General features: G+C 38.2%; 1 protein-coding gene across 4 annotated transcripts in view; it reads right to left on the reverse strand.

Annotated features, from left to right (window-relative positions):
- The window catches only part of LOC140241604 (suppressor of tumorigenicity 7 protein homolog), a 54,560-nt gene extending 43,845 nt beyond the window's left edge, over positions 1-10,715 (reverse strand). For all 4 annotated transcript variants that reach the window (XM_072321364.1, XM_072321358.1, XM_072321350.1 and 1 more), the window contains exon 1: positions 10,565-10,715. In XM_072321364.1, the coding sequence (XP_072177465.1) occupies positions 10,565-10,715 (151 nt within the window). The remainder of the gene's footprint in view (positions 1-10,564) is intronic.
- Positions 10,716-11,128: the final 413 nt, after the last annotated feature.

Raw genomic sequence — 11,128 nt, forward strand, 5'->3', positions numbered from 1 at the left:
GGTATCCATCCCCCACACGAGAAAGTTTTTACGATTTTAGAATTTCAGTTAGAGTCTAAATGTTGTGGCATAGTGGATAAGACTGCCGACTCCCAAACGGAGGACCCGAATTCGATTCCCGGCCAGTGCTTTACGTCCTTGGACAAGTTGTTTTTACCCATAATGTCCCTCTAGACACAGGTGTATAAATGGGTACCTGGCAACGCTAAGGTAATAATACTGGCAGGGCCCTAGGTACAGAACAGTGGCAACACTGAAGAGGCTACCCTGGATAAAGAAGACATTATTATTATATTATTACGTTTTCATTATCATTATTACATGTTTTAGCAGTCTAGTAGTGTTTCTTTTTAATGATCCCGGAATAACCGGGGGGGGGGGGGGGAGGGGAGGGGGCAAAATGATACGTCCTCCCCCCCCCCCCCTCCATCGACGTCCCTGCTATCAAGCCCCAAAAGTAAAGGCGCTGTTGCATATATCTAAAACGTATTTCTATAACTGTTCATTGTTAGTGTTTCAAATATAATTACATGTATTCGACATGCGTAGAAACTCAAGGGACAAGTTTATTATGTGCTGATGATATCATTATTTTCTGCAACAATTTATACGACTGGAAATGGGATAGGACCTGATTATTGCATGGCAAGATACAGCAGAAATTCGACATGCCTGGTTAAGAATTGTAATAAAACAAGGTTGGAAACTAGGCGTGACGGATACACGTGCCTGATTTAAACGGGCAAGTGTGCATGTGCATTTTGAGAGGAAAACCCATCATCCTTTCAGTCTAATTGCCTTTGTTTTGTATTAGCAAAAGCACGCATCGGGATTGCAACGTGATGCGTTTATGGGGGTATAATTCTCTCATAATGTTATTCGGATAAAATCTAGCGCGGACATGCATGACAAGAAATTCAGCTTCCCGAGCGATAAATCTTTTTCAACGATAACCGTCCAAAGAAGAATTTTGTTTTTCTTTCCTACACGGCGGGGAAAACAATGGTTAATGAAAAACAATTAACAAAAAAAAAAAAACAACAACAACAACAAACAATGACTGCAATGTAATTGACAAGACGAGCCTTTGATTGTAAATACTCATTTCTTGATGGGCAGTAAGAGTTGCTGTTGCAGAATAGTCATCTTCTCATGAAATTTTCATGAAATATAGGTAAACCGGGATTGTTAAATGCAAATTTGTCTGCACACAGGGAATTCACTACATCGTATACTAGTACTGTTTGTTTGTTTGTTCCTTTTTCCATCTGAGAAGATGGCTGTATAGCCCATATATTCAGCTATATGCTAAGCTGGTCTTCCATGGGGTCCAGTTGGATGTGAGGGGGGACCACTTCACCAGGTTAAACACCCTGCACTTTGCGATGAATGAATGAAGCGGGATCTTTTACGTGCATGAGTTGTGACTCTCTACAACACACGGGAAATCTATAGATATAGGATAGCTTTAAATAAGGTTTGTAAATGCTGGAGAAGAATTCAATCCACGAGGAATTTATTTCAGTATTTGGTACATGTAACCTTTGGTATAATTATGACAAAATGAAGGAGCGAGGGATTGTCTACGTGTGACATGCAGTGCCAGTATACCCTTTATACCAGATACGTCAAAATGCCGACAAATTTTCGGATTGCGCCACCACTCGGTCTGTTCCTTCACACGTCGGGTCCCGCTATTTGGCGAACTAAATCAATTTGGATTAAAAAAAAAAGAAGAAAAGATAATTTCTGTATGTTTGCATGAGAAAAAAAAAATTATTCATAATAAAAAACTGTCAACCTGTGTGAATATTTCTATATACGTGATTGCTTGCACAGCTGTAACGTCATCTTGTTTCATGATTAAATAAAATTAATTTTAATTACCTTGATATAATCAATAAGACTGCGACAATGATTTAATAACCGAATGGTGGGCAGCAATAAGAATGGTGATATGACCCATAGATTCTTGGTAGCGGCTGAACTGATGCAGCTGGTATACACAGCAACCAGAAGCACACAAAAAAGAACAAAACCAGATAAACAGGTGTGCTTTCTGCGAGTTTTATACCATTTTTTGATGGTTATGACTAGTGTAAAAGAAAAAAAAAAGTCACATACACAGCAGTTCCGATTCTGATTATGCTGTTATTCACTTTATAATCAGTTTATGTATTTGAATTTCCTGCACAGAATCCGACAAATCTATGATAATATAACTTCACTGATCACAACATCGATGTAGCGATGAATATAATTGACGTCCGTAGTTTGTTCGTTTGTTTTCTTGCTTGCTTGTTTCGTATAATTATGCGTGCGCCCCCCCCCCCCTTTAATTTTGTAAACAGCCCCCTCTTTACGGAATTCCTGGATCCGCCCCTGCAGTATACTTCCTCGAGACTGGTTTGGTATATTATTCGACAACGTTCGGGGTCACCAGACTTTAACGAACTGGTGCAAGACTGACCAGAGCCAAAATCAATCACAAGTCTCTGTAAATACACAATTCTTATTGGCTGAAACCTGACCTATACTTGATTTTCTGACTTATGTTTGATTGTATTTTTTATGCAACAGGGTCCTGATCATTTAGATATTGTGTCAGAACATTCCCTGCAAGAACGGTGTTTGTTATCATGTTTAGTGTTTATTCACTTCTTTGGCTCTGCATGCGTGTGTAAATAAATAATATACATATATAACAGTGTATTTATATGTGCGTGTGTGCACGTGTAAAATATTTTGTGGTGTGTTATTGTCTGGTTTCCGCGATCATAGAGTCCTCCAAAAGAATGATCATTCCATTGGAAAATCCATATCTTGATGGCCAACAAATCCAGTGTGTTTTCTTTCAGCAGACGTTATTTTTGTGAGAAAATTTAACAATGCTCATGAGAGTCGCGGTGTGTGTGTGTGTGTGCATTTGTGTGACTGTGTCTGAGTCTATGTTTGCAGCTTGCTATACGAGGCGTCTTCTTCGATCTATACACCTTCTTTGTCACACAGAATAAACGCATATAAGTATTGTTCTTATTTTTTATCGGGATTACACTAGAACAAAATAATGTCAACTTCCGATTTCCGTTAACACTGTAACAAACGTGCATGTCGAATAAACACGAGAAAATCGTTATGACATGACTGGATTTCATGTAAAATATGGTTTTGAACAAACTTCACCTCTTCTTATGACTTGTATTGCATTAAACAAAAGAATTAATTCGTTCCTGGAACCAAACTATGGCTTTAACCTTGCGCTGTCAAGGAGATGCGCGACCGGGGGGGGGGGGGGGGGAGTGATCTAATGGAATCGTGGAGCTGCATTTTGTATTATATTTACCTATACAACTATACGGAGCTATAACCGAGGAGCCCTGGGACAAAAAGTCGTTAATAAATTTACACTTCGTGGAAATGCCTCCTTCCCTCCCCCAGTCTTCATATTAAATTGATTCGTCTTTGGCAAGAGAGAAGTGGGAGGGTTCAGCTGAGCTCATTCCAGCGCTCAGATCAGATGTCGATCAAGACCACATCGCACCCTCTCATAACGTACATAGGGAAGTGTGATATCGGATGTCTCAACACACTAGCAAATCCTTATTGAAAGAGGAGGAAAATAAAGAACGTGCTTGAAAATATAGGAAGTTTATGCCTCACGAAAGGGGGGGGATGCGAGACGGAGGACTTTCTGATTATATTTTTGAAAACTTGTGGAACATTTTCCATGTTCAAGCAGAGTTTAATGATACAGTATGTACAACTATACTGTATGTATACATCGAAATGGATACAAATAAAGTAGTTTCGCTATATTCAGGAAATTGAAGATGTACCGTAGTACAGTACATGTATTTGGTCATTGTAACAAAAGCACTATGATAACGTGATATAATGATCTTCCCGCATATCAGTTTCTCTTTTGGTAGCCAATAGATTGCTTATCACTGAACTCCTTTATCTGAAACGATGTCGAAAACGAGTTGTATCCTTCGAATCAAAGTGTGCCTGAGTTGTAATGATTCAAAGAGAAGGACTTTATACAGCTGTACAAGGGAGGGGCTGTATAGTTACTAGATCACGTACCAAAATTATTTTATAGTACATGAATAGGTTTTCCCGTTCATTTTCAAACTTTTTGCATTCAGGATATAACAGATTTGTGGGCGATGTGGCGTAGTGGATAAGACTCCCAACTCCCAAACGGAGGAACCGAGTTCGATTCCCGTCCAGTGCTTATAATGACAAGTGTACTGTACAGTGTACATGTACGTCCTTGGACAAGATGTTTTTACCCACAATAGGCTCTCTCGACCCACGTGTAGATATAAATGGGTACTTGACAACGCTAAGGTAATAATAATGGCAGGGCCTTCTGGTAGAACAGTGTCAAGACTGAAGAGACAACCGTGGAAAAGGAAGACCTTATTATTATTGGTATGTAGTTCATGTCGTCCCGATAAATCTGAAATATGCCAATCCTAGTTTCAAATTCGTCTTTTGTCGATCACTTTCAAAGAAAGTCCATTCAATTTAGTCATTTGTCACACATTCTCGTCATTTACGATTCCAATTCGTCCGTCACGTCGCTGCACACCAACAGCAAAAGCAATTTTGTCCATTAGCGATCACTTTCGTCAAATTTTCCTTCAAATTCATCTCAGATTATCTTTTCCTACAAACGTTCACTTTTTCCACAGTAAGGGGTACAAACACACACGTGTACCCCCCCCCTTAACCCCCCCCCCCACACACACACACGCACACACACCCTAATCAGAGTACACATGCACGGAGACAAGCATAATGTGTTGTCACACAAACGAAAACGGTGATCCACGATTTCCAGGCAATAATATACAGCTAAGATAATAATAAAAGACATTTCATTTTTTCAGTTTGCACGTTGATAAAGTTTGTTCCATACATAAGATGCAATAACATAAAATCAGGAAATAAAAGAGCTCGAGTCCCAAACACATGACATGATTTAAGATTGTCTTTACTGTTTTTAATGTTCTCCGACTGCCAAATACAGGGAAAAAGTGAGAAAATGCCGGCGTAGAATGAAATTGCTTCACCCTCACAAAAAAGGTCAAATTCCATCTGACTAATTTGTTTGAAGAATTAATGAAATTTTGCGAACAAAGACGAATTTGATCCCTACATTCTCCAGTCGATGAGCAGCAGGGATTAATTCCAATGACAATTGACGATTTTGAATGCAATGTCTTTGAAAACGGTTGACGAAAAACGAATTACCATGACAATTGACTAAATTGAAGTTTGGATTTTCCATTCCGTATGCTTCTTGGGAGGATTTTGAAGGGAAAAAAAGGAAAAAAACTTTGTAATCGATTTTTAAATGTGAGAAAATGGACGGGAAAACCCATATTTTATGTTTTTACAAGAATCAATGGAGAGTTGTGTGAGGCGATATATTCTCCGAATCGACTGATTTGCGTGATGTCATAATGACGAGATCATTGTTTCGAGAAAGAAGAAGAAGGAGGAGGAGGAGGAGGAGGAGGAGGAGAAGAAGAAGCTTAAGCTTCACACTGAAGGCCTGAACATTAACTACAGAGGTTATTCACTGGACAAGGAGTTCACAAGTCAAGGGCAATTTGATATTTAAACAATATTATTGTAAAGACCTTGTCGACTAACGCTGCGCTCTTTGGAAAGGACGGTATACAGCTCGTACATACATGTAAGGAATCGATTTTAATATGATAATGTCGCAAAGATGGCATTATACATTTTGTGGTCATTTGGGTATAATAGTGTAGACGAAGTGATGAATGTTTGCCCGTTTTGTGAATGACCTGATCACACACACACACACACAAACAAACAATAATCAGTAGACAGTAAACAATAATCATCCGAGACATCAGGATACAGTAACTTAATATTTTGTGCTCCCTATATCAGGCATTTTGTTGCAGTGGTACTGAGAAATCGGGACAGGAAGAAGTAATATGTTCCAGTGAGACCAAAAGAAAAGGTTTGTCATAATTTTATCAAGTATTTTGTTGGACTGTGGAGCTACTCTGTAGCCCCATGGTTGGACATATCAGAACTCTTTTCAACGAGTTTAGCTACATTGTGCAGACACACTCCCTCATTCTGATTCCAGATTTTCAACACATTCATGTACATAGAGTTAAAAAAAAAAAAATGTCTGCTGTTTTAGCATTTTGCTGGCATTAGGAAGATCTAAATAGCTGATTATAGAACCAGTTCATCTGAATCTAACCAAACAAAAGGGCGTGCATAATTTTCTAATCACAAAATTGTTACGTGGATGGTGGGTGGATCTATAGCAAGAGATATAATTTTTAAAGAAGGTGCCCGAGTTTCATCTTTTTATTTTCTCTTCATCGATGAGACAGCTGTCACCATCATCAACATGTTTTTCAAACCTAAGTTCTCCTTTTGATCTTCATCCAAGAAAATATTTATTTTCAAACTTTATCTTCCCTCTTCCACCACTTGAACTTTCTTGGCCTTGTAAAAGTGTTTATCTTGCACAGCTTGCCAGATGGTTTTGGATTTCTCGTCATTCCAGGCACCATCAGATATTTTCATTATCACGCATTGCAAAGAGTCACCGTAAATGTTAACTCACAATATGGGCAGTTACGAGATATCATAACTTCCTGTCTTCGTTCTTTTCAAAAGAAAAGATTAAAACAAAAAAAGAAGAAACTGTGGGAATTTTGAGTTGAATTTGTAGATACCTCTTGAAATGTACTTGATATTTGCAACATGGCATACTTGTACACATAAACTGAATGCACATAATTTGTGCCTGCTTCACATTCATAAGTGAGCATTTTGATGTCCCTATTGTTTGATCCTGAAACTATATTCTGCAAACCATGAACATAATATTGTTCAGTAGTACACTGATGTAAGTTATTGAGCTTACAATGTACAAAAGATATCAAGACAGTGAAAGTGAGGTTAAGGAGTATCTATGTTCTTGCCGAAGCACTCTGACGAAACAATGATATCTGTGTATTGTATACAATCTTTCCCTGGTTTTCCCACAATCTCCTTCTCATGAAATTAACTGGTTTATTGTAACAGTATAAATTACTTAAAAAGCATCATACATTGTAGGTCTAACAGAAACAACAGAAACCATTTTATTACCTCACTGATAGTAGGCCACATTATTGAAAGAGCTACCAGCAAACAAAATTCATAACAAAGTCATGTCAACACTGAAAGTTAATTTGTATTTTGTTTGTTTTGTTTTGTTTTTCCATTTTTCAAGACATCAACTTTTTGTTTGTTTCTGATGCACGATGACACTCAATATGAATACAACTGTATCAATGACTAAGGAAAACTTCATGACCTGTGCAAAATGATTAATAGCACCATCGTTGGGCTTTGAATTTCATTCAGTTTCACTGGCAAGACCGTGTGTATTCACTCCAACTCTGCCAAAACACGAGAGGCTGTCCACAGCATACAGTACAATCGTATACATAGGAACTGGCTGCAAAAAGTCCAATGGAGATTTAATTACAGCTGTATGAGGCAAGATGGTATACAACTAATGTAACTTGTCATGACATCCTTGACACCTGCTACAGGTTGTACAGTGTATCGTCACTAAAAGGTCTGAGCATTTTCATGACATTCAGAATTTGTTCAGTGCTCGTTACTGCAGCTACGTGTAGACCCTGTACACATTTGCCATGTCTATATAATTGGATAAGAAGTACCATACACACGTTGGACAGTATGCTAGCACATTCAATATGTAGGCATTATACACTATACATGTGTACACATACAGACGGTAAATATTGACATTAAGTTGTAGACTTGAACTGCATTGGCAACAATCTTGATAAACTGAGTGGATGATCAATCCTATTACATTTACTGTACATGTACATGCTTGTACCTCCCAAGGCACTTGCTCATAGGTTTTTAACACACAATAGTGCCATTCACATACACACACACACACACACTCGCACAAATTGACTCTTTCTGGAACTCAATTTTTGTAACGTGGTGTGAAAAAACAAAAAACAAAAACAAACCATCAAATCTACATATACGTGTACATGTAAGGGTACAAATATTTCAATTGTTAGATATCGCAATTTGCATCGCATGGCAAAAATTGATCCTGCTGGATTGTTTCATTTTGAAACATTGTGATAATTTGCCCTGAATGAGTGGTGCATGAGAAAGTTACAGTACTTCCAGGAGATGAATTTGAGTTTGTTAATCCCATAATGCCACTTGCCACAGTGGGTCCTCAAACTCGGATGCCCAGGGTTAATATGTTCCAGTCACTGTTGATTTCTTTGTTGAAACATTGCAATATATACACTTGTATCCTGCACAGCATATGTGAATGGTGGTAAATAAAATAGATTTTTGCATTGAGATGCAAATGATTATACAGAGTTTGTAACTCCTGGGTGTGAATGCGGCTAATGATAATGATACATATTATAATACTTCAACAGCACTAGTTGTGATTATTATACTGAAAACCTTGTTATTGTCACTACTACAGTACTTCTGCTATACTATTTTAGTACTGCTACTAAAATTTTGTACATTGCACTGTTTTATGTCACTCAGACAATACATGTACTGCTAACAACACTAATTCGGAGCACTTGTACCATTACTTTATCAAACTATTTAAGAGGTAACTATATTGTATGGATTCATTTTGAATATCTTTTACACAGCATCTGGTTCCCATGCAAGTTACATCGACATACACAGACCTGTAAACTGTACATGTGGCAGCAGGAAGGCTGCACACACACAGGAAAAGATCTCTTTAGACTAACTGTTGTAAAATGTACATCTTGTGTGATGTAAAAAGAAACATTGGAAATCATGTGTTCTCAAGACACACTGTAGCTGAAGAGATGCTCAGACATGAAACACTTACAATGTATCTCTCCTTCTGAAAAGAATTTTGTCTGGATAAACAAAAATTAAAAGATTCATATCCATGTGAATTATTGATCAGAATAAATTTGAAGGCACAACTACAATGTTGTACCACTGTACTTGAAAATTCAGTAGGGTTAATAGTGTATCACATTCATCTGAGAGTACAACTTTCACAAGTCATTATTTCCTCCTCTTGAGCTCAGAGCATGTAATTGTTTAGTACAATGTACACTAGTTTAGTACAAGGTATGTGCAGTGTGATCTACAAAGTACAGTTGTACAATGTATTTCCCTCTCTTTCTGTCTTTTGATGTATGTAAATACTTTATTTTTTTAATGTTCACACCAGTTGGTTAATATGGGAGCAAAGTCCCTAAAGTACAGTGGTTTTGTTGTTGTTATTTTTTATTAAATTGCAAAATTGCAATGTAATCTATAGTATAAGGTAACATGGCAGTGGCGGATCCAGAGGAGGGTGGATTGAGCACACGCCCCCTCTTTAATTTGTTAAAACAAAAGAATTTTTTTTTTTTTTAAATGGGGCGTGTGTGCCCCTCATCCCCCCCCCCCTTCACTTTTGTAACGACCATTCCTTTTACAGAATTCCTGGATCTGTCCCTGCATGGTATTCCGAGGGCATACTCAAATAGCCATTTTCCTCATGTGATCAACACCCTGTGTATCTTTCTCAGTTTTAGATCTGTGTCATCTGACCATGATTGCTACTTTAAATGCTTATATGCCAATGCCAAGTGCGGTGGCGCGGCCTAGTGACAGTATTGAAAGTGCAGATACAGTAGTCATCACTCTTCCAGGCATACTGTTGTATGATTGTATTTGTACTGTAGAATCTTATATTTTCTGATGTTATTCAACTACATGTAGAAAAACATCAGCTTTTATAACCAATTTTGTAAGAATGCCTTCAAATTCGGCTCGGCCCTACCGCTATGTGATGTTCCATCAATTTTATTAACAGAACCCTTGGCCTAATAAATTAACGTTAGCAATAAATTAACAAACTGTGTGTAGGTACCCTAGTATCTATCACTGGTAGTGTTTAGTGTTACAGCATGGAGCTACTGTTAGTAGCTCCATGGTTACAGACGTCTTGACTGTAACTAACTATACACAGCCCAGTCGCGTAGCGTATTAACAGCGTCTGGTCGGGCTAGACTGTAACCAAAGGTTTCTACATGATGCATCTCGCTATCCTCTAACAACATCTTGACTACAATTTAACAAACAAAGCCAAAATGTGAATGTGATACTGATAGATCTACTGTAGAAACTCTAGACAAATAACTGCCTCCACTTCCTGACGTTTTTTTTTTTTTCTTTCCTTTTTTTTCTTCTTAAATGATTTATACATAGCTTTATTATAGTCCTGCTCATGCTCACTGCAGTTGCATGGTGGAGGTGGGTTCAGTGCAGTTGTGATGACCGTGGCGTTTACACTACAGTCAGTGTAGCAACCCAAGCGATAACTCGTATCGCGGACAGCGGCAAGGCCAAGTTCATGCTACCGTAGTAGTACACAGTAGTGGTAGGCTGGTGAACTGACACTGACCTCAAGAAGAGTGCTGCCGTTGGCCATGTTTTGTAAGCTACTCACCAATGTTCATGTTTTCCGTCACTTTCAGCGGTGACCTCAGGATGTAGACTAGGATGACTACCAGAATCAACCAGATTATCCACAAGTAGACCCAAATCCACGTGAAAAATGCCTTTATTTTGTCCACAAAGCTACTCCACAGTCCAGCCATCGTAGACTGTTACTAATAGTTCACACGCAAAACCTGTACGTGTATACGTTCTCCTAAGTGAACAAAAGTTTATCCCACTAGTTGACCTTTGTGGCCGAAGCCATTCATGTATTACGCGTGGGCATGACAATAGTAAACATTATTTTAAAAACTTAAGTGGTACTTTTACGGTCTACCTAATATCAACGCCAAAATTATTGATGGCGCTGTTTACTGCAAAACCAAAGAGATTACAGGGCTCACACGGGTAAATAATTCCCCATAGAGACGTGTGTTAAAATCCAAAATTCAAAAAATTCTGTAAAATAGCAGGGAGAAATGAGGTGTTTCATCTTCACTAACCTGGATAAGTGAGATATACCCTTTCATCCATCAAATTTCCAAGGCGGGTTCTTCGGCTCAAACTCTGTTCA

Source organism: Diadema setosum, chromosome 2 (assembly GCF_964275005.1).
Source record: "Diadema setosum chromosome 2, eeDiaSeto1, whole genome shotgun sequence".
In the NCBI taxonomy this organism is placed as follows: domain Eukaryota; kingdom Metazoa; phylum Echinodermata; class Echinoidea; order Diadematoida; family Diadematidae; genus Diadema; species Diadema setosum.